Genomic DNA, 24,020 nt, shown 5'->3' with positions numbered 1-24,020 from the left:
AGAGTGGGGGGAAAGGGAGAGGGGTGGGGGGAGCCGGGAAGAGAGGGAGGTGGGCGGGGAGGGAGAGGAGCCCCGGCGAGAGAGCCTTGGCCAGGATTTTCCTCCCCTCCGCAGCAAGCGCAACGCTTTGGGGAAAGGCTCCTGCGTGCGGATCCTATATACCTGGGTCCGTCGCTGCAGGTTGTTGTGCTGGAGAGCAATTGGACTATTGTTGATATGCTAATGAGGCGATTAGGCTGTTGGTAAAGAGCTGGAAAAGGGAAAAGTTTCTACCATTAGAGGGAGATCTCCGAGCGCACACAGGGGCTGCTCTCCCGCCCGCCGCCTCCCTCCCTTCCTCCCTTCCTCCCTTCCTCCTTCCCTCCCTCCCTCCCTCCCTCCACCAGCTTGCCCTCTGTGACTTCGCTTCGGTGCAAAAGCAGAGAGGACCGAATTCGCGCCCTCCGATCCATGAAAATGCTCTGGAAACTGACGGATAATATCAAATATGAAGACTGCGAGGTAAGCGCTTCCCCGGACGGGGAGAGCCGCCGGGGGCGCGGGACCTCGACGCATCCATCGATCTGGGAATTTCGCGTGGGAAAACTTCAGCTCCGCGCCAGCCCGCCGTGCCAAGCGGACCCCCAGGAGAGCCGCTGGGGCTGGGATCGCCCACCGGGAAGCTCGGTGTGTTTGGGAGCTGGGGGTGGGCAAAGGGGAGGTGGGGTTGGGGGGGATCCTCCCTGCCAGCCGCCTTTTCCCTTCCAATTTTGGACGGAGTTGTCGTGCGAGGGGGTGGAAGTCGGAAACTCGAACCCTGTTTTTCTGGAAAGATTTTTTTGAGCGGTGAGGGGTGGCGGGATGTGCCTACGTGTATCTGGGTCGTACCCTCCGAGAGCCCCAGAGTGGACAGAGAGTCATTACCGGTCTGTCGTGTCCCCCGCAGAGAGATGGATAGATAGATGGATGGGTAGACGGATGGATGGATAAATTGCCCCCGCAGCGTAAAGCCCGCTGGGCTTTATCAACGGGTCTCTCCCTGCCCCGTCAGAGGCCGGATGGGCGAGAGGCGACCAGGTCGGGTCTGATGCCAGTCTGGGACCTGGCAGCCCCGGAGGCGCCGTCAGTCCCCGTTGCCCTCTCCGGAGGGAGCCTGTTTCGACTTCAGGAAGAACCTGGGCGAGCTCACAGAGGTCCAGCCGCCCCCCAGACCGGGATGGTGGGAGTATCCCGCGCCCCTGGCCCCGGAACAGAGTAATCGGGGTGTCCCCTGCCCCCCATAGAGGGAGCGGCGGCGGGGCTGGGTGGTCTGAGCACCCCCAACCCCAACCCCAAATCTGGCTCGGGTCTACATTTTCTAGTCCCTGATTTACGGGGCCGATGTGGTGGGCCGGGGGTGGGGAGAGAGGGAGGGGCGGAGGGTCCCCCTCCCGACTCTTTCCCTCTCCCTCTCCGTCCCCCTCGGAAAAATAGAGCGACGGGTGAGAGCCGGCGCGAGGTTTCATGCCAGGTCGGACTCTTGGCTTCTGTTGGGCCTTTTGCACCTGGAAATGGCCCCAAGTGAACTGTTGGCCTGCGGAGCTGCGGTATCTTGTCCCCCCTTGAAACCCGAAACCGGCTATATCGGAAAGATGTGTCACCTGGGGACGGGGTGGGGAGGGTGTCTTTCTGTGCATATTTTGGACACCTTGTTTTCAACAACGCGTCTCCCCTCTCTTGCCCTTCACGCCCCCTTTCCCCCTTTTCTGAGCAGAAACTCCGTTTTGGCGTCCGCCGGTGCCCACGTGTGTCTGTGTGTGTGTGTGAGAGTGTGTGTGTGTGAAGGGAGGCAGGCTTTGTTGTCAGGCCGAAGGGGGCTCCGAGGAGGAGGAGGAGGAAAAGAGAGAAGAAGGCAGAGGAGCCCGTGGGCGTCTTCGGGGCTCAGCTGAGCGGGGCCTGAGGCTGCGAGAGGGACTCTGTGGTGCGGGACTATTGTGGTGCGGGGAAGGCGAGGGGCGGAAAGGGTGGGACCGTCGGGTTGGGGGATGGGCTGGGGGGTGGGGGAGGGGGGAGAGGGGAGCCGTCCCACCAGCTGGAGGGAGAGGGACCTGGGCGCAAACTGGAGGGAGAGGGACCTGGGCGCAACGTTGGCCTAAGTGTCGGAGGGCGTCTCTGTCTGTCTGTCCGTCCGTGCGCCTGGCTGTCTGTGTGTGCCGGTGTGTGTGAGTGTGCGGTGGCGACGTCCCCGGCCCGGCCTGTGGAGAGGTGGACGGCCCAACCCGGGGAGCCCCCGCTGATGGGGGTTTGGGCGCGGGATGAGGGTCGTGTTTGCTTAGGTGCGCGGGCTGCCGCAGGGACATGCCGCAGGCGCAAAGTGGCCGTTGTCAGAAGGCGGCGGGCGAGCGGGCGGGCTGGCGGGCGGGCGAGCGAGCGGGCGGGCGAGCATGTGCCTGTCGGGCTCGGCGGGAGGCGGGGGCCGGGGCCCGGGGCCGGGGCCGGGGCCGGGGCCGGGGCCGGGGCCGGGGCCGGGGCGGCCAGTCGGACGGGTTTGCGGCGGGAGGGCGGTCCGGGCCGTCGTCGTCTTTCCCCCGCGCCTCCGCTCCTGCCCTGGCCGGGTCGGGCCGGCCGATGTCCGGTCCTCGGGCCGGCCCGCCTCCCCGCGACCCCCGCCGGGGCTCCTCGGGGCTCCTCCGGGGGCCGGACTCCGGGGGCCCCCTCCCCGGCCGGGAGGCGGCCCTGCCCAGAGCCGCGCCCGGGGGGTGGGGACGAGGACGAGGAGGAGGAGGAGGAGGAGCGCAGCGTCCCGCGGGCGGTCCTTCCCGGGGGCTCCCCCGGCCGGTGCCCATGGAGGCGGCGGAGGCGGCGGCCGGGCCCGGGGCCGGGGGACGGAGCGGCCCGGACACCCCCGGCCCCGGCCCGCCCGAAAGGGCCACCGAGGGGCCGAGCGGCCACCCGGAGCGGCCCTCCGCCTCGAAGGCCGGCCGATGGTCACCGCGGCCAAGGCGGCAGCAGCGGCAGCGGCAGCGGCGGCAGCAGCGGCGGCAGCAGCGGCAGCAGCAGCTCGAGGTCTGCCCTGCTCTTCTCCGTCTGATCGCCTGTCCACCGCCACCCCCGTCCTCCCGTCCTTTCCATCTTTCCCTGCCTCCCTCCCTCCCTCCCCCCACCCCCCACCCCCAAACACACCTCCCCTGGTCCTCCCCTTTCCCTTCCTCCCTCCTCTCTTTTTCTTCCTCTCTCCCTCTCTCTCCCTCTCTCTTTCCTCTCCCTCCCTCTCTCCAGCTCCCCTCTCCAGCTCCCTTTCTCTTTCACTTTTGCCTGCTCTGCAACCTTTTAAAATGTTGCCCCTTCCCTGTGATTCGTCAGACGCCACGGCATGGCCCCCTCTCCCTCTCCCTCTCCCTCTCTCCCCCTTTTTGTCTCTGGCTCTCCCTCTCCCCGTCTCTGATTAGATACACTGATTCTTCATTCAATGGACGTCATTTAGAACAGACTCTGCCTCGAGTTGCCTCTTCGCTTCACGGTCGATTTCCAGCCATTCTTCCCTTATTAAGTATTCGTGTGATATTAATAGTCATGAATATCTGCTATTAGGAGTCGCCAGGAAAGCAGCCGATTTCTGTTATTAGAAGCTCAAGTCAAGCAGCCGCTAAGTCAAAGGAGGAAAAAAAAGGGGAGAGACAGAGGATTAAGAAACAAGCGCGCACACACACGTTTTTTTTTTTTAAACTTTGAATTATACTATCAAGCCAGGATAGAGATCGCGATTGCAACACCAAATGAAGGGCAGCGGCAAGAATTGGTTCAAGTTCTGATGGATTATAGCCGTGTTTTTCCGGCACCCCAGAGTCTCCGGCGTTGTGACACTGTAGTCAGAGAACAGTGCTGGGTCTCATCGCTACTCTTTTGTGTGTGTGTTGTGTGAGTGTGTGTGCGAGCGTGTGTGTGTGTGTGTGTGTGTGTATGCGTGTGTGTGCGTGCACGCATTTGGTCACTTTTCTCTGAATTTTTCTACCCTGACTCGTTAACCCAGACTCTTCGCAGATGTTAGTACACAGTTTTTCGGCGATGGTGAGTCTTTTTTTTCCCCCCCTTTCTCTCTCTTTCTCTCTTTCTCTTCCTCCCTCCGGAATCCCCTCTAGGATTTTTGTTGTTATTGATCGTGAGGTGGTTGTGAATGGAGATCGCAACACCCCAACTGCGGGGACGATTTCTTTGCTTTCATTGCTCGTGTTTACTGTCTTCCCGAATCTCGTGCATTGGCCCCTTCCCGACTCCCCCTGAAAAGATTTCCCCACCCTCTCTTTCGAGCTGGCGATCCAGAGCCTTGTTCGTTCCGTATTCCTCTTTATTCCCGCACGTTTTCACGTGCCATCGAGGTGTTTCCAACCTTCCGGCCCCTCTCTCCCCCTGCCCTATAAATAGAGACCGATGTGCTATACCGTCTGTATAATTTGATGTCGATTTCCCAGTTCGCCTTTTCCAATCGTCTAAGCGCTTCGTTTTATAGACTTCTGATCATTTTATAGACATTCGATCGACCATGTGCTCCTATTTTGAAAACCCAGCCCCCCACCCTCGACCCCCCACCCTCCACCCCCCCGAGTTACGATGATAAAGCGAAAGTCAGTAGTTGTATTTACCTATGGATGGGGAGGGTGGGATTGTTGGGGCGGGGGGGGGGGGGAAGGAGGGGAAACTCGACCCCACGAGGGGCAGGTTCTAGATACGGAATGAATGCTCGTTTCCATTTCCATTTCCCTACTGAAAAGACAGCTTTTCCCCCCAGCCTGGAATTATAGGTGTCTGGGGTTCGAACGCGTGCGTTCCTTAACAGTCCGTTTGCGAAATGTCCTATTTAAACAGTCGTGGCATGGGAAAAGTCTTTGAACCCTTCTGCTTTTCCTCACCAAATCAATGGAGGAGAGAGTAAACGGTCGTGTTTCCATTCGGGTTCGCTGTGGAACCGGGGGGCGGGGGAAATCTTTTGAATCTGCTGCGAGGGAGGCGATTCCAAGGTGCAGCGGTTGGACGGTCTGGATTTGGGGACGGGACCTTTTTCCTTTTTCGTTCTTTACAAAGCCCATCCCAGATAGCCCCTCATCCCACCCCCCCTTCGATTTTCGACTATTTCCGTATCACCGGGTCCTTCCCTCCCCCCCGCCACTCCACCCCCGAAATCCTCAAGGAAGTTAGAGAAAGCCTCCAGAACTTGTCCCCCTCCACCCGGTGCTTCCTTCGGCGGCTTCAAAGACCCGCCGGGCCTGGCTTTTGCGGGGAGGACGAGTCAAAAGCGGGGTGTCCCGGAAGGGGTTCCGATTGTCTCCCTGTGTTATTTTATCCCTCCTCCCCCCCCCCCCCCCCTTGTCTCTCCCTCCCCAGGACCGCCACGACGGCACCAGCAATGGGACTGCCCGGTTACCCCAGTTGGGGACCGTAGGCCAATCTCCCTACACCAGCGCCCCTCCGCTCTCCCACACTCCCAACGCCGACTTCCAGCCCCCCTACTTCCCCCCTCCCTACCAGCCCATCTACCCCCAGTCTCAAGACCCTTATTCCCACGTCAACGACCCTTACAGCCTCAACCCCTTGCACGCCCAGCCGCAGCCGCAGCACCCGGGCTGGCCGGCCCAGAGACAAAGCCAGGAGGCCGGCCTGTTGCACACGCACCGGGCGCTGCCCCATCAGTTGTCCGGCTTGGACCCCCGAAGGGACTACCGAAGGCATGAGGATCTGCTCCACGGACCGCACGGGCTCAGCTCAGGACTAGGAGACCTTCCCATCCACTCCATACCTCATGCTATCGAAGACGTGCCGGTAAGGAAGGCCCCGACCCCTGCCCACTTTCCAGACTGAGAGGGACCGGCCAGAGGGGATCCAACCGTTCCCAAGTGGCTACCGCTTGGACGCCCCGAGGCAGGAGACGGTAAAGGGAGGTGGGGGGTGCGGAGAGAGCTGGGGGACGGGCCGTGGGGGTGGGCTTGGTTTTGCTTCGTTTAGAGAGGGGTGGGGGGCCGGGTTGGGGGCACACAGCGTGCTTTTGGACACCTCGGCGACTCGGGAAACCCAACAATAATCAGCCCTCACCTCCAACGGTCGGACCCCGCACCACGCACGCCGCGGCATCGCCCCTAAACGATAAATAGATCACATTCGTGTCATTATTAACGATATCATTCCACTGCCGATGACAATAAGGTCTTACGATTGGAAGCCTAGAGAGTATCTACCCCGGGCCGGCGTTGGGGATTTCGCCCTGCCTTGGGGAGACGGGGTGGTTAAAAAAAACCCACCCAACAACAGGCCACTCGACGGAGAGGGCTCATTAAATGCTCTCGCCGCTCTCCCCGAAAGTGGGTGAAAGTGGGGTGCGAAAAAAGAAAGCTGTTCTTTTTGGATTTCACCGAACGGGGGGTTCGAGTCGCTGAAAGAGGAACCGAAGCACTTGCTGTCCTGCTTCAAGCGAAGGAAAGCGGCACATCCCATCCGAGGTCTATTCAATTGCTGTCTCAGTCCCTTCGCTAGGCGTACTAAGCGGTGACCTCGTAAATCATTAGCTGGCTTATCAAAGTCTATCAAGGCCTGCTACACCCTATATTAAATTAAATGTTTTCAGACTAGTGGGTAATGCGTTATTTGGGGTCTAATTCGGTTATCGATAAATACGGTTTAAAATGATTTCTAATTAAGCACGGCATTACCACGTTTGTTAATGTACTATGTAAACCAGGCTATTGTTCATTTGAAAATACCGTCTGAAATATCATTTGAACCCCGTCCCCCGCTCCAATTCCAAATTTATGGCTTTCTACCACTCCCCGCTAAAATAGAATTAGAACAGGACAATAATTTTATTAAAGCTGAGGGCGCTTCTGCCAAAGTCGCTTCTCTTCGGGGCGGGGGAAAGAGGGAGGGGATTGTGGTGTCTGGATGTGATTCTTTTTGACTAAGAGCTAGCCCAAATAATTGGTTTCAAATATTGCATCGATACACCCGTTGACGATTTAATGATGACAGCGTCATGCTGCAAGGATAATGGTCAGATAAAGTTATCTGTTTTTTTTCTTTGGTTTTGGGTTTTGTTTTTTTTTTGGTCATTTGGAAACCTCGGCTCAGCTGGCCCGGTACAGCGGTTAAAGGGGAGATTTCGCTAAATTTACCGCTGAAAATGATCCATCATCTTCACCAGAATTATGCTGAAAGCAGACATTTCTCCCCCAAAATACAGGGTTTAATAAACGATCTGGATATGTTGAACAGTGCTTGGCATATAGTAAGTGCTTAACAAATACCATTATTATTAATAATAATAATAATAAAAGAATGAAAACCTATAACACCACCCCTCCCTCCATAGGCTGATCCTTAAGCTCTGTTTCTCTTTGAAACCGAAAGGCAGACAGAGGCCGTGGTTTAATTGGGAGGACCTCCTTTTGGAACTAGGAGTCACGATTATTATGGGGATGTATGCCCCCCACCCCCGGCCCATATTCGCCTGAAGTTCCCACCGATAATATTAGTAAAGGACACTATTTGGACGGTCTGCTCACTCACTCCGTGGGCCTCTTTGAATTGCGAAATCATGCTGTACACCCCGGAGCCCCCACGAATTAGGATGGCTTTACTTTAGGAAGAGAAGGTGGGATCAGGCCCGCGCCCATGAACTAGTGCAGTCATTTTTAGGGGAAGTGGAACGATAGGGAGAAATGCCCCGAAAGAGCGAATCGGTGTCTCCCTCCCTCCCTCTTTCGCCCTCCCGATTTTTTCTTCTTTTTATGAAGTTCTTTCGAAGGAATTTGGGTCAAGAAAAAGGTCGCTTTCAATTCTCCCGTGGCTGCAACAGTTAACCGTTAATATGAATGCCTGCTAAATATTTAAGAAAATCAAATAGATGGTGAAAATTATTTAATCATAAATATCTCAGTGGGATTTTAAACTGAACAGTCCTCGCTGGATGGAATACGCCTAGGAATAACACAAATAAAAGTATCATGCCACACTACATTTACTTTATGGATTTAGGGTGCAGGCATAAGGGATCATATTTCCCCATATAGTTAAAACACAAGAACTGCAGCAGTAGTCATTTCTGAACATTTCTCAATTTAATTATGCTTAAATCCAGAAGCACTTTAGGCAAGTTACAAATGAGAGCATTGAGTATAATAAAACCTGTAATAAAGCAACTTAGTACCATCCACCCGGAATCATTGAGATCAGGCACAATTAACAGGAGCATAAATCCAAGACAGAATGGAAAATGTTAGAATCAGTATTATTGTTGGACAAAGACTAGAGAGGGAAGTAATAGTTTTTTAAATGGTAATGCCTGTGTTTGGTAACGATTGCGAAATCTTCTATCTCAGCAGCACTGGTGCTAATTTGTAAACACAGCCAGACATTATATTGCCTGTCAGTTTCTGCATTAGAAAACATGATTTCATTTTACTTTCTAATCACGTTGTGACTCCAGCACACGAAAACAGCCCATCGGGAAGAAAGCGGCAACAAACCTCCGCTGGACAATAGCAAAGCTGGCTCAGGGACTAGATGCTCTTTCCATATTCCGGGCTGATTTCAATTCCAGGGGTGGAACTGTCCATTCTTTTCCGTTTTCCACGGTGAAGGTGTGACTCGGGGCTAGCTCTTTCTCACACCACCTAAAATGTTTCCAAATGATTTTCAACGCTCCCCAGTTACTCCCCCCTCCCTCCCCACCCCTCACCCACCACCCCCCGGCCCCGCTCCGCCAGTTTCCATTGTGCTTCCCGGGCCCTCGTTGCCAGAGGCAGAAGCAGCAGACAGGCGGAATACTTGAATCTCGAAGCCAGGGACGAGGACAGAGGCGTTGAAATGCCGCACTACAGTGAGATTCGATTTAAAGGTTAAATTGCACTTTTGAAAGATTAGGTGCAGGTAGGGTGGGTGGGTTTTCCAAAGGAAGCTTTTGGGTTTGTTTTGTTTTGAAGAGGCTTGTTTGGGTGGGGGCGGGGGAGCTGGCGATGGGTGTGCAATTACAAATCTCTTGATTTGCAAAGCCGAAAATTCCAATAAACCGAGATGAGATGTTTATATATAAATGTCACTAAATAGGAGGGGAAATTTCCTCTCCACGACCTCCCCTCCCCCCACCTTCTCCCGAACATTCGTTTCCTTTTGTTATGATTATACTTTTACATCCCGATGTATCCTTTTGTTGCAGCATGTAGAAGACCCGGGTATTAACATCCCAGATCAAACTGTAATTAAGAAAGGTAAGCCATTTCCTTCTGCATTCCAAGCATGTCCTTACAGGCTGGGTACTATTTAAGAGAACTTGCAGAGCTTTATTTTTTTCTCAAATAGAATTTCCTGAAGGCTTGGAATTAACGAGTTAGATAGGCATAGAGACCAGCAATTTTGAAATCATCAGCTTTGTATCTGGTAGTCACCTTTGCAGTGCTTCTTCGGTTGCTTCAGTGTTTTTGTTTGGAATATTTAAATCAGTCTCGTGGTGTCTGCAACAGCGGATGCAATGTTTTAGTCGATTAGGCGACGTCCCTTTTTCTTTTCAAAGATTTCAGAATTCAGCTAATTGCATGGGGTGAGTGAAGGTAGACGTTCACGAGGCAGAGAAGCAGATGATGTTGAAGTGGTGGAAATGATTTGGGGCCGAAATTAGAAGGATGACTACTAAAAGTGACGCATGGTTTTCCTTAGAAACCAAAAGGTGTTTGTGTTGTTCCGCCTGAAATTGTACAGCCTCGTTGGGCTTTTTAAAAATATACTAGTACTTTGTTAATATATGCATTAAGTATGTGAAAAAGCTGGGTTTTAGTTCAAAATATCCTCTTCCTCTTTCACTTGGTCTAGAGGTCACAGTGTCGTTTGGGCAGTTTGAGAAGTCTGAATTGGATAGGAAGTGTCAAGTGATTTCTTTTGGCTTTGCATTGTGCTTAGTGGGTAGGAATAAAGTTCACTGGATTGAATATACTTACATATTATTCACCCTCAGTAGCAGCATTCTTGAATTATGTTGGCCGTGTTATAATATTTCAGTATCTGATACACCACCAGAGGATGATGCTATATAAAACTGTTCTCATTTCTAACCCGAATCAGTATACAGTTAGCTAGTTTAAAGTTTCATTTTTGTGTCTGTAAAGCCTTTGTCACGTCAAATTAGATGTGCAAGGGATAAATCTTAAGAGATGCTCTTTCCAAGTCGACATGATAATTGGCTCTTTTATTAGTAATCTCAAGAGTTCGTTTAACTCCTATTGTCTCTATTAGCCTCCCCAGAGCTATTAATGTCACAAGTGATCTATCCAAAACCTACAGCCCCCCCCCCCCCAACACGTTTAGCCTAGTCCCACTAAAGAACGTGAAGGAAAAAAAATACTTTTACAATATAAGAAACAGGATTTCTATGTATTTATTAGATCTCCCCGTGGAATTTTAAAATCCCAAGCACACCCTGCAAAACGGTTCTGGGGGTACGGTCTGTCTATTTGGGGGAAACGTTTAATGGATCGGTGCACTTTTCCGCAGCCTTATCGGCTGAGCATGGGATTGGGAGTATTAGGAAGGATACCACCTTAATTTTATCCCTCCTGTAAAGGTGCTTATTCAGCAGAGGGGAAGGTGGTGTGAAATATCCCTAAACTAAAGCACGTTTTGCCTATCTCACCAGCAACTTCCACAGTATGACGTCGTATTTTCCCTTGTGATTAAAACTTCTCCGGCCGTGTTCTGGACCATCCAGACCGGATGATCTATAAACGTTCAAAGTTCTCCAACCTTCAAGGGCCCATTTTATTCGGTGGGAGGCAACAGAGCCCACTCTTCATCAGCATCCTGTTCCCCCGACTGCAGCGCTCATTTAAGGTCCGGTTCTGGTTTTTGTGGGGGCCCGGTGAGCTCCCTGCAGCTGTCTCTCAGCCCCATTTGCACTTTTCCTCGCCTCCCCAAGTCTCCCGGTGGACTATTCTCCGCTCCGTCCCCCTCCCGCCTCTACGGTAGCAAATAAGGCGACGGGCCTGCTAGAATGTGCCCCAGCCCCTTCCCGCCGGGCTGCGGGGATTTGGGATTTCTCTGGACTCGACTGCACCCGCTCCAGTGAAAACAGCCACGACGGCCAGGCCGAAACAAACCCCAGACCGCCTCATCGGACAAGGCCGCAAGCGGTCCGGAGCCCCCAGGCCCCAACGGGGTTGGGCGAGGGGAAGGTGGGGATGCAAGGAACACCAACTCTGGCTCAGTCTGGAGGAGGAGGAAGGGGATTTCGGGCCTCCAGGCGCTGGGGAGGCCGGGCCACCTGGGGGCTTCTCCAGGAGCAGGGCCCCAGTTGGGGAAAAAATCCCTGGAGAGGAGCAAGGTCTCCCAGCTCCTAACGCCTCCCACCTTCCTCCCTCTCTCCCTTAGGCCCCGTGTCCCTGTCGAAGTCCAACAGCAACGCCGTCTCCGCCATCCCCATCAACAAGGACAACCTCTTCGGCGGCGTGGTCAACCCCAACGAGGTGTTCTGTTCAGTTCCGGGTCGCCTCTCCCTCCTCAGCTCCACTTCGAAGTACAAGGTCACAGTGGCGGAAGTGCAGCGGCGCCTCTCGCCGCCCGAGTGTCTCAACGCGTCGCTGCTGGGCGGGGTGCTCCGGAGGTGAGGGGCAGGCGACGGGGAGGGGGAGCCAGGCCACTGCGCATGCGTCGCGCCCGCTCGCCCGGTCTCCGAGCGGGAGGGGGCCAGGCGGAGGGAGCAGGCAGGAGGGGGGGGGACTGGGAGGAGGGGAGGCAAAGCCAGCGGCCCCCTTCCTCCACGCTGGGAATAATAATAGTAATAATAATAATGTTGGTATTTGTTAAGCACTTACTATGTGCAGAGCACTGTTCTAAGCGCTGGGGTAGATTTACAGGGTCATCAGGTTGTCCCACGTGAGGTTCACAGTCTTAATCCCCATTTTCCAGATGAGGTCACTGAGGCACCAAGAAGTGAAGTGACTTGCCCACAGTCACACACCTGACAAGTGGCAGAGCAGGGATTCAAACGCATGACCTCTGACTCCCAAGTCCGGGGTCTTGCCATTGAGCCACGCTGCTGCTCTATAATAATAGTATTTGGCTAAGCATTTACTATGTGCCAAGCACTGTTCTAAGCACTGGGGGGATACAAGGTGATCAGCTTGTCCCATGTGGGGCTCGCGGTCTTCATCCCCCTTTTACAGATGAGGTCACTGAGGCACAGAGGAGCAAAGGGACTTGCCCAAAGCCACACGGCTGACCAGCGGCAGAGCGGGGATTAGAACCCACGACCTTTGACTCCCCAGCCTGGGCTCTTTCCACTGAGCCACGCGCTCTTTCCACTGAGCCACACTGCTTCTCATAAAGCCGCCTGGCCCTACTGGCAAGGGCACAGCCTTGGGAGTCGGAGGTCCTGGGTTCTAATCCCACCTCTGCCACTGAATAATAGTAATGATAATCATAATGTTGATGGTATCTGTTAAGCGCTCACTATGTGCCAAGCACGGTCCAAGCTCTAGGGTAGATACAAGGCAATGAGGTTGTCCCACGTGGGGCTCACAGTCTTAATCCACATTTAAAAGAGGAGGTAACTGAGGCACAGTGAAGTGACTTGCCCAAAGCTGCACAGCTGACAAATGGAGGAACCGGGATTAGAACCCACGACCTCTGACTCCCAAGACCCGGCTCTTGCCACTAGGCCACGTTAATACTAATCATGGTATATGTTAAGCGCTTGCTATGTGCCAAGCACTGTTCTAAGCACTGCGGTAGATGTGAGACAATCAGGTTGCCCCACGTGGGGCTCACGGTCTTAATCCCCATTTTACAGATGAGGGAACTGAGGCACAGAAAAGTGAAATGACTTGTCTGTTGTGTGATCTCGGGCAAGTCACTTTACTTCTCTGGGCCTCAGTGACCTTGTCCGTAAAATGGGGATTAAGAGGGTGAGCCTCATGTGGGACAGGGACTGTGTCCAACCTGATTACCTTGTATCTGCCCCAGTGCTTAGAACAGTGCTTGGCACATAGTAAGCACTTAACAAATATAACTGTGAGACAGGGACTGTGTCCAACCTGGATTAAGAGTGTGATCCTCATGTGGGACAGGGACTGTGTCCAACCTGATTACCTTGTATCAGCCCCAGTGTTTAGAACAGTGCTTGGCACATAATGAGCGCTTAACAAATACCATTAGTAGTAGTACTGACTGGCTCAACCCCCCCTCCCCCACCAACTCTTATACCCCCAGAAGCCCCTTCCCTTCTCCCCCACCTTCACAGACTGGCTGCAGCACTGGGGGCCTTGAGGGCCGCCCCCGTCCCCATTACCTATCCGATGTGTCCCCCGCTGTGGTGGAACTCGCCAGCCCTCCTAACTCTCCCCTCCCCCAAAACGCCCAAGATGACATCCGTCCAGCCCAAATTGGCTCTCCTCATCTGTCGGCACCCGTGTTGAAGAACGGGTCATGGCAGCCAGCGGGTTGTTTTTTTCAAGATGTCCGAGAGGGTGGATTTCCCTAACTTTTTAAGGGTCTTAACGATTGAGATCAATGGGTCCACAGAACTACCAAATTTGCCTGTAAAAATGAACATGCCACATTGTAAGGCAAAGTGTTTTCAACTTCATTCCTCACCTCTACCCCCACCCCCAGTCAGTTGGCTTTATTTGTATTTCATTTTCCATCTCTGCCCATCTCCCCCTTCCCAATATTGGGGCCTGTTTACCTAGGGGAGCATAATCTAATCTACACAATTAAAGAGCATTTGAGTAGGGAATAAAATCCGGAATTAATTAATACGGGGTTTCATTTAAACAATTTATCTCAACCCACTTCTGTCGAAGACAGTCATATCTATTTAGAACTGCTCCATTTTCTCTGAACGAAGTGGAGTTCTTTGGGGTTGACATTGGGTTTTGACGCTTGCAGTTAAATTGGTGACATGGCCTGTAAACAAGTTGAGGGAAAGAGCTTCCCGGTGGGGACAGAGTTTTGTCGAGAAATGTGAGAGTGATGATAACTTTGGTTACTGTGGGTAAGCCCCAGTAGTGACTTTTGAAGTGATACTCTGAAGTCTCTTATAGGATTTTTTGTGAGAGCCACGGAATTGCAGAGACAAAAATAATATTAATTGCCACCAAAACCGGTGAACTGGGTTTTTTGTTTGGTGGGGGAAGGGGAGACTCTCCTTTCTGCCTCATCTTGAAAAATATAGTTTTTCAATCTGCTATTAAATTGTTCTTTCAAAGCCAATCCTAACCCCTGTTCCAAAGTGTTCCTACCACCTTCCGTCTTATTATAAACAACATGTTTTAGGTAGTTTTCTAAATAACCCAGGAACTTTCAAAGTAACCTAGTGAGATGTGACGCATTAGCGAGAGAGGCCCGTCCTAAATCTCTTTCTTGTTGTGTGTCTGTGAAACAGGGCGAAGTCTAAAAATGGGGGGAGATCTTTAAGAGAAAAACTGGACAAAATAGGATTAAACCTGCCTGCGGGGAGGCGTAAAGCTGCTAACGTCACCTTGCTCACATCACTAGTGGAGGGTAAGTGGCTCTTGGAAGGGGGGAGGGGAGCTGATTGGGGAGAAGGGATGCTTCATTGGAAAATGTGACATTTGCTCTAATCAAATCACACCCAGAAATTTTTTCGTTTGTCTTCTCATCATTTGTGGGACAAGATTTTTTTTTGACGACACTACCTGTGGTTTCACCTGAGAGTGAATATAGAAGCATAAAAGTACATTGCATTTTGGCGTTTGCCTAACCACTCCCCTCTTCTTCTCCCCCCATCTCCCCAACCCCCACAGCCTCTCCTCTCCTCTATAACTCAGATCTAAACCATTTTTAAGACTGCAAATTCTCCAAGTTAAACTTTCTGCCGCCTTAAAGGAATACAACAGTAAATCATCTAAGTTATTCTGACATCTGCATTTGAGAAATGCGTGACCATTACTTCCTGAATTAATTTGGGAATCCTTGACCTGAGTCATGATTTAAGACTATCCTGAAAACCTCAGAGTTGCATTCCCTTTTTGGGTGTTCATTTTCAAAACACATGCCCCCTTATCATTCCATCTTGTCCCCCTCCCGAACAGGAAAGCATTTTTTAGCAACTTTAAGCAGTTGGTGATTTGATTCTGAAGTGGAACGCACACGGAGGTGCAAATGTTTGAAAAATGGACTACTTTGTTAAAGCTCAAAAAAAAAACCCAACCCCCAAAACCCGGCCCACACATCTTTATCTGCGATTTGGCTTCGAAATCTTCCTACAAGAATTTTGACTGTGTCCCTTGAGCGCTTGAAGTTTTCCTGGTAATCAAGTTCGCTTAAGTTTGGGTGTGTGGGAGTGAATTTATAGCTTTCTTTTGTTTCGTTTTTACGTATCCTGTTGGAAGTACCTCACACTTAAAGGGAAAAATTAAAAGGCATTTAAAATGCCAAACGTAATTTAAAACTAACGTTTATAGATAGGGTAAGATTCATTTTTTTACCCTTAGCTTTACGAAGAAGGCATAGACACCCTTCCGGTTGAACTGAACCCATCTACACTTATTACCTCTGTACTGTACTGTACAATGTTTACTTTTGGAGATCATTTGAAAAGAAAACCTTATTTGGCAGTAGGAAAATAGAGAAAATGTTATGGAACCCACTGTTGCCATCAGAGATGTTAATGAGAAAGGTGAATGTTTTAATAATGATCTATTGTTCTGGATCAAGCATTCGTATTCAGTGGGATGAAGAAATAAACACCCCCTTCCCTCCACCACCCCCCCCAACCCCACACACACATCAGTAAGGGGATGATCTTCAGCTAAACTGATAAACAATGGCTAATTTTTTTAGAGCGACAGCAGAGAAGTGTTTCGAGTTTTTGAGTCTTGTAGCAGTGAAGCAGTTTCTAGAGTACTGTTATTGTTTATGATCCGCTCCATTTTATGGAAACAAGCTCAGCGGAGTGGAGCTTTGAAGCTCTAATTGGCGCATGCGTTCTTCCGGAGCTGGAGCTAATGGCAGGAAGCCCTGCAGTAAAAACCAACTGGTTCAGGAAATTAAAACCAAAGATTTGAAAATCAACAAAACAGACAGGCTCAGTGGAATGACCCTAAAATTCTCATGGTTAATCGTTTTGGGTGAACAGATAATTATATGCGATCAAGTTAAATTTTAAACACTTAGCTGTTTAGTACATTCTCTTCCGAGAAGCTCGAGGAATATCGATGACTATCAGTCTATAGTAAGTTTATAGGCCGAAGAGAAATAGAGGAGAAATATATCAGAAGGGCACCGAGAAAATCCTGTCATGAAGGAGAAAGAGGGGCCAGCGGGGAATTGATTATATTTGTGTTTTGGTTTTCGATAAAGACTGGTCAGCTTTTAGGGTTAACGTGTGTCTGCTGAGGCCTACGACACTGAAAATAAAACTCCTGAAAAGGGGGAACAAGCCATTTGCCCCTCACTCCAGGTTCACTTTAAGGGGAGTGTGCACCAGTTATACCCCCGGCACTGTAGCCCTCCCTCCACAATAAGTATTGACTCGACCTCTCTCTCCTCCCTCTCTTTGACCCTCTCCCCATCTCCCCCCACCCCATCTCTTACCCTTCCCCCCTCCCCTCGCCAGGAGAAGCGGTTCACCTAGCCAGGGATTTTGGGTATGTGTGTGAAACAGAATTTCCTGCCAAAGCAGTAGCTGAATTTCTCAACCGACAACATTCCGATCCCAACGAGCAAGTGACAAGAAAAAACATGCTCCTAGCTACGAAGTAAGACATTTACGCCTGCAATGGGGAATCTGAGTTTCCAGAGAAAAGTCTCTCTTCTTCCCTTCCCTTCTCTCGCTCTCGGATTCTTGCTCTGCCTCTCTGTCTCTGTCAATCCTTTGATGTGGTGCCCGCCACACCACTCTGGATTGGTAGGAAAACTGGAGTTTTTACCTTCCTTCACTCCGCCCATCTCATTGCCCATACACGTGCTCTTTCAGCTTGTCGGGGAGGGGGGTAAGGGAAGGGTGGGAAAACAGAGGATGATGGAAAGAAGGTGGTTTTAGAAATCTTGACTTAGTTTTAGGAAGGACAAGCCAAAATCCCCTGAAGGGGAAACACGCATGCCTTTGGGCTAAAGCGTATCACTTTGTGTCTCTGTGGGATGGCGATTCTAGGGCGGGGAACCAACGGCCGAGCTCGTCCAAGAATGAGTTCAATGTCAGCCCCTTAGGAGCTGGGCCTTGATCCACCTCATTGCCTCTTCCCCGCCCCCCTCCCTCAGGCCAACCCCCCCTCTTCAATGTCTTCCACCCCTTCTCCCTCGTCTTGTCTCTACCTCAGGCCTTGACTAAGCCTTCTCTCTCCATTTTTTCCCTTTTCTTCCATCCTCTCCCCCCAACCACCATTCTCCCACTTCTCTCTCCTCTCGACGCTTCCCCCGCCCCCCTGCTTCCCTTCTTTCTCCTCTTAACCCTCACTAAGGCTCCTCTTTTTTCCCTTTCTCTCTTCTCCCTCTCCTCTTCTCTTCCCTGGCCCCTGCTTTCCCCTTCTCTTTCCTCTTCCTTCACCCTTCTCATCTCTTCCCCTCTTTCTTCCTCCAGTCCTCGCTGAGTCATCCCTTCTCCTTACCCCCCCTTTCTCTCTCCTCTTTCCTCATAACCCTTCTTAAGCCTCTCCTCTTTCTTCCTCTTTTCTCCCCCATTCTCTCTCCTCCTTCACTCCTTTTCTCATTCTTCCTCCTCCTCTCTGCTCTTCTATCCCTCTCGTCTCTCTCTTTCCCCCCTCCCCACTCCCACCTCACTTCCCCCTACTCTCTCTCTCCCACTCTAGTCAGCAGGCGAGATGTGGAACGGGTTTCAGACTGGCCCAGGTTAACACTCACATCAAAATGCAGGCGGGGGTTTGTCACTGGCGAGGACTGAGTAGGCTTCCAGGTGGCGGCGTGTGAAAAAGAAAATGACTGTTTTGATCTGTTTGCTGGAAATTAAAAGGCGTGTTTAGGAGGCTTTAATTACCAATGGGGATGTCACCCCAGGGCATGGAGCCAGAGGTCAGGGGCTGGCGGTGAGGAGAAAGCAGGGTGAGGCTAGAAGACAGTGGTGGGTCCCACTTACTTCCAAGGAGGGTCTTCTCCCCTTTCCTCCCTTGGAGCCTCCGAGGCAGCTTTTGGCTCTGCGGGACTCCAACCGGGAGTAGGCACCACACCCAGGGACTAGGGAAGGGACTTTCCTGCTTTTGAATGGCTGGTTAAGATCAATCAATCAATCAATCATTTAATGGTACGTATTGAGTGCTTGCTCTGTACTAAGTGGTTGGGAGAGATCAATCCAACAGAGTTGGTAGACACGTTTCCTGACCACTAGTTTACAACTTCAATCTGTGCTCCCCCCAACTTCCTTTGCCCCTCTCTTGCCTTCCTCTCTATCTCTTGCTTTCCTTTCTCCCTCTCCTGCCTTGTCATCTTCCTCTTCCTTCCCATCCTCTCCCTCTTTCCCTTCCCTTTTCCCTCTCCCTCCCCTCCCCCCTTCCCCTCTTCTTTACCCTCTTTCTCGCCCTTACCCTTCCCCTCTCCCTCTCCTTTCCCCTTCACTCTCCCATGACCTTAACTCTCTCCCTCACCCTTCCCCTTGCTCTCTTCTCCCTCCCCCCCTCCTCTTTGTCCTCTCCTTCTCCCTCTCCCTTCTCCTCCTCCCTCCCTCTTTTCCAAAAAAAGTTCCAGTTTTCCTTTTGCAATTTCGTGGCAGAAAAGCAGGGTTCAAGTCGGACCTTTCCTTTGCCCTCTAAATGCCCCGGGAGTTTTCTCAGAACAACATGGCATCGGCATCCCGTTTGTGGGGCAGGACTGCCCCCAGTCTCCCAGTCTGGCAATGAGAACTTGTTTGGGAAGTGCCACCCAGAGTCATCACGTGATGGTGGTGTGTGTTGGGGGTGGGGTGTGTGGGTGTGTGTCTGAGTGTGGGTGTGTGTGGAGGGAGAGGGCGGGTCTCTAGGGAACTGAGGTGAGAGATGATGGAGGTCTAAGGTGTTTGAGGGATGTCAGAATGGGTTGCCAGGATTTGGAGGGGAGTTGTTGAGGATGGAGGGTGGGAAGAGGATAGTGGTAGTACATTTGCTGGACTTGGTACAGAGGATTGTCATGGGAAGGGGTGATGCGTGTGTGTGTGTGTGTGTGTGTGTGTGAGTATGTGTGTGTGTGTGTGTGTGTGTAGGAGGGAAAGAGAGGGGATTCTTTTCTGTTTCATCATGCCGGGTGGTCGTATAATCCAGCGGGGAGACCGAGCACTGGGGTGGTTGTGGTGCTCCGTTGCTGCGGCCAGAGATGGCTCATTTCTCGCCCCCTCCCGTTCCTCCCTTCCTCCCTCCTTCTCTCCGCTCCACTTGCGCTGCAGACAGATCTGTAAAGAGTTCACCGACCTGCTGGCTCAGGACCGATCTCCCTTGGGGAATTCGCGGCCCAATCCCATCCTGGAGCCGGGCATCCAGAGCTGCCTGACTCACTTCAACCTCATCTCGCACGGCTTCGGCAGTCCGGCGGTGTGCGCCGCCGTCACGGCCCTGCAGAACTATCTCACCGAGGCGCTCAAAGCCATGGACAAAATGTACCTCAGCAACAACCCCAACAGCCACACGGACAACAGCGCCAAAAGCGGAGACAAAGAGGAGAAGCACAGAAAGTGAGGAACTGCTCCTTCGCCCCCTCCGCACCCCGACTCCATCTCTCCATCCCCTTCGGCCCCGCGGGCCACCGCCCCGGGGGCCGGGGACCATCCGTCGCCCAAGTCCAAGACTGCAAGCTCCCCTCTCCTCTCCCGACCGTCTCGGCACCCCCTTACCCTCGTCTGGAGCCTAAGAGAACAGAACGGGCTGTGGAGCCAGCAAAGAAAAGTTCTGTCTGAGTTTGTGAACTTTTTTTTAAAATAAACCAACGAAAAATAAAATAAAAAGAAAGAACATTTTTTCTAAAAAAAAAAAGAACAATGAAAAAAATAAATTCTATGAGCTTCATCGGACTGAATCACCACCTCCCCTTACATTACTTCAGTTAAGATTGTAGCCATATTAAAAAAAAGACAAAAAGGATGATGACATTTTATCAGTATTGTGAATAAACTTGAACACAAAACACGCAGTTCCATGTCATGTCTTCAGTTGTAGAACTTTTTCCTCTTCAAGGTAAAGCGACCAACTTGAACTTTCTATGGTGACACGATTCAGTTACTATATATAAGGGAATCGGTGTTCATGTCTCTGTATATATTTATTTATGTGTAATTTAATGGGAATTGTAAATATGGTGAGTCTGTTTTAAGCCTTTTTTATTTATCTGGTGATCTCGTTTACCTCTTGTTTAGTGGGTTTTAAATCTTCCCTCTTAGTTCTTCATGTGGTTCACGGTACTTATTTAGAAATCCGAGGTTTTGGGGGTTTTTCTCTGGGATTCATGATTTTAGCCCTGTTGTAGCATGTTGAGGCGACAATGAAGCAGCTGAACAAATAAAAAAAGAAATAAAATGGATTTTATAAATAATTAGTATTACATTTAGCATCTCATTGAAAAGGAAAAAAAAAGTGATATTGAACCCTGGAAAGATTTTGAACAGCTAACGGTTTTACAGGACTTATGTGTTGGGGGGGGGAGCAAGTTTTATTTTCATCCACTGCCCTTCCTTAAAAGCATCATCAGAGCAATAAATTTAATATTGTCTTTAAACCAAGGATTAGGATTCTCTCTCTCTCTTTCTCTCTCTCGCCCTCCCTCCCCTTTTTCCTCTTCCTCCCCTCTCTCTTTCTCCTCTTTCTCTTTTTTGTTCAAAGAACTTCAAACATTTGGGACCACCTGGTATCCTGTATTTCCACTGGCCATATTGGAAGCAGTTATAGTTGTATTGTATTGAGTTGTGCTGGCAGTAGTTTCCATGCCTGTCAATGTATCATAGTCCTTTGTTGCCCAGATAAATAAATATTTGATACGCTTTATGTCGATTTTTTTTATTCAGTGGCTGTCTTTACCCAGGCGTATTTTTGTTCTTGGCAGTATTTTTTATTCAGTATGGTTACAGTAATTGAGTTTAACTCTCCCTTGACAATTGCTCCTTGCAATAAGCAGCTGAACCCATTGTTTCCCTCAAGTATAATAAAAACTTACTTTCAACTTGGAGTTCAGAGCAGGATATCATTTAGATATTCCACTGAGTCTGTATTCAGACAAATGACACAATAAAACCCAATGTATTCTTTTGGATAAAAAACTGTCTGTACTGCTAAAGGAATGACACGATCTTTTCCTTAATCAAAACATAATTTTATTAAAAAATAAAGTTTTATTTTATTTATGTTGATCCTTTAGGTTTTCATTTGTGTTTTAAAACATAAATATGAAGCGGTCATAGAGAAAGCACAATGGTGGAAAGGAATGCATCCCCCTACCAAACATTTTGCTCTCTGTAATGCAAAAAAACCCACCAAAACCCCAACAAAACAAATCTGAAATATCAAGTGCTAGCTCTTAAGTAATTACAAAACCCAAGGACAAATAGTTGTGGTGTCAGGTTATTCTATTGATAAGAATTACAAGCGGATAGAAGCAAAAGCTATATGTCTTTGAGGAGAAAAAAAGTGGGATATTTGTAGATCAGGGTGGGTTAAAAAAATATGGAAATTCATTTCAATATTTTATTCACAGATGGTTATGCAGTAGCACAGAAGATTGGAACAGTGTATCTATCGTTCAGATGCTTCCTCTTTCTCCTCTCCCCCAGCTCTCACCTCTCTACCACCCCGACTTCCACTTCTGAAGGAGCTTTCAGAAACAGAAATCTGGTTAAACTTTTAAGCATGTGTCTGAAATATGGCACTACGGAATGGGGGGGAGAAGAGGTGGCGTCTGGGGTCCCCGCAGAGGCGCAGTTAGAAGTACTTGTGAAAAAAGGTGTCTAATTCGGGACGCCTATGGGATAACTTGAAAGGTGTCCTTGCTTTGTAAAGAAGGAGGTTTGTTGTGTGAGTGTTTTCCAGGCAGAAACACAGGAGGTTAGCCGTGCGGGCTATTCTGCAAAAGCGCAGGGAAAATTAACATTTGTTCATTTAGCCCGACTTTTGGTAAGGCCGGTGAGGCCAAATGTTAGGTAAGGTCCAAGATGTTTCATCTTGCTGTGGTAATAATCTCTTTCTAGAAGGCAATGTAAAATCCTTGTAGTCAAGCAAAAGAGAGCTAGGAGGATCTGCCTTCTCTTTTCGTAGCAAGCCAGTTTATAACAATGGTGGATTTTTTTTTTTTTTGCATACAAACGGAAATTGGCTCCTCTTCTGAATGCAAAGCTGCAATTGTTTTTAAAACGGTTATTTATTATTTCCAAGAGAGACTGGTTAACTGTAAAGTAGATGTAACAAAATAATGAGGTGAATGAACCCTAACTGTACATATTCTTGACATAAATGAAATGCACAGTATTGTAGCAGGTGAAGTGAAGCATTGTCTATCAGAGCTGTTTTTCTTGGCTGCGTCTCAGATTGTGTGTGGGATCTTAACCTCAGGCACAATAGCATTCATAAACAGCAGTACATTGCTGCTCTTTCTCCAGCAACACATAAATACTCATTTTTAAACGAAGCAATTTTATTAAATACCATTCATTCATATCTGGATTTACAGAGGCTTGTTATTTTGGAAGACCTGTCCCCGATGAAATCAGCTCATCCTGGGCTAGTAGAAAGGAATGCTGTGGTGGAATAGCACAAGGACACCATAAACAATGCCACCGAAAGAGGGGGAAAAAATAGCTGATGTGATTCTATGGTTGAGCATTTTAAGGATGTGTTTCGACCTCGTGTTCGCCAAGCAAAAAGGGAAAAGAGACTGTGTAGATGTTTCCGGGTTTGGTTTAAGTCATTATCCAAAAAGAAAAAGAAAAAAATGATTTTACCGGCGATAATGGAAAGCTAGCTTTGGATTTGGTATTCTCGACTGTGACCAACGTGAGATTTCTAGAACGTGTGATGATTGCTTTATCAGGTTCCAGATATATTTTTCACCTGATCCATGATAGGCAACGCCATTCTGGGTCAGATTCATTACTAACGGCATTTACTTTTGCGGATCAACTCAAATTAGGATGAATAGTTGAACGTTAACGAACAGACCATCCTCGCCAGCGATGCTAATTTCCCCACCCAATTGTAAATGAAACACACACACACACACACACACACACACACACACACTGCTCTTTCAAGTTTAATAGTCATCTCTCCCTCCCTACCCCCACCCATTTAAAAAATTACAATCGAACCCCCCTCCCCAAAAAATCGAATATTAATATAATTTGAGATTTAACTGGTGGAATAGCCATCAGGACAGCAATGCCCCGCAGCTGAAATAATATTTAAAATAGAAGGGATTTGACATTTGAGAAGTCAGTGGCTTGAAATACCCAGTTGTACTTAGCTAATTCAGTCCTTAACCTCTGGTTTCAAATAAATCAATTACAGTCGATTCCACTTCAGTTCAGAAGTGCACGAGGTTTTTAGTTAATTGAATACATTTTATTCACTTGATAGGAATATTCATTTATCAAAATTCCAAATTCAATGTAAATTTCTTTATAACTCAGGACACAGTAGACTGCATAATCAGATCAAGTTCGCTCCGGTTTGCCCAAATCCTGCTTAAAATTAGAATTTCATAACTCTGTAGCTAACATTCTCTCCCGCCCGGACACACCCCTCAACCGAAATTACATTCGTAATAGTTGTATATGTCAGATTTCATGTTCGGAAAGTGGAACTGAGATAAGATTCTCCTTTCCCTTCCCCCCGCCCAAAAAAGAAAAAAAAAATTACATGTAGTTCAGCCCCATTGTGTCAAGTTAAAATAGGTTAAGAACGAAACTGAAATAACCAAGTCAAAAGCAAGTGTAGAACTGAAATAAAAATTGTGCGTGGTTTCTATTATAGCTTAACTTGCCTTCAACTGAGGGGCATGACAGCATTTCGCAGTTTTAAAGTGGCAGGGCTCCTTTCTTCGCGTTTTGGGGACTCCAGTGTTTGGATAAATATCGAATCGTAAAGTGAAGCTAACATGATCGAACGTGG

The 24,020-nt window shown here is 49.6% G+C and overlaps 1 protein-coding gene across 2 annotated transcripts; it reads left to right on the top strand.

Annotated features, from left to right (window-relative positions):
* The first annotated feature begins 419 nt into the window (after positions 1-419).
* TFAP2A (transcription factor AP-2 alpha) lies at positions 420-20,901 on the top strand. 2 transcript variants are annotated; one of them, XM_001514157.4, is made up of 7 exons: positions 420-501; positions 5,338-5,772; positions 9,158-9,209; positions 11,359-11,590; positions 14,372-14,490; positions 16,568-16,709; positions 19,319-20,901. In XM_001514157.4, the coding sequence occupies exons 1-7, from the start codon at positions 451-453 to the stop codon at positions 19,605-19,607; spliced, it is 1,320 nt and encodes a 439-aa protein (XP_001514207.2). In that variant the 5' UTR covers positions 420-450; the 3' UTR covers positions 19,608-20,901. The 2 variants fall into 2 exon arrangements, with proteins under 2 accessions (XP_001514207.2, XP_001514228.1); XM_001514178.4 differs by lacking the exon at positions 420-501 and adding an exon at positions 3,251-4,026.
* The last annotated feature ends 3,119 nt before the right edge of the window (positions 20,902-24,020 follow it).

This window comes from Ornithorhynchus anatinus, chromosome X2 (genome assembly GCF_004115215.2).
Source record: "Ornithorhynchus anatinus isolate Pmale09 chromosome X2, mOrnAna1.pri.v4, whole genome shotgun sequence".
NCBI classification, from domain to species: domain Eukaryota; kingdom Metazoa; phylum Chordata; class Mammalia; order Monotremata; family Ornithorhynchidae; genus Ornithorhynchus; species Ornithorhynchus anatinus.
This window is presented reverse-complemented; position numbering and strand designations above follow the sequence as displayed.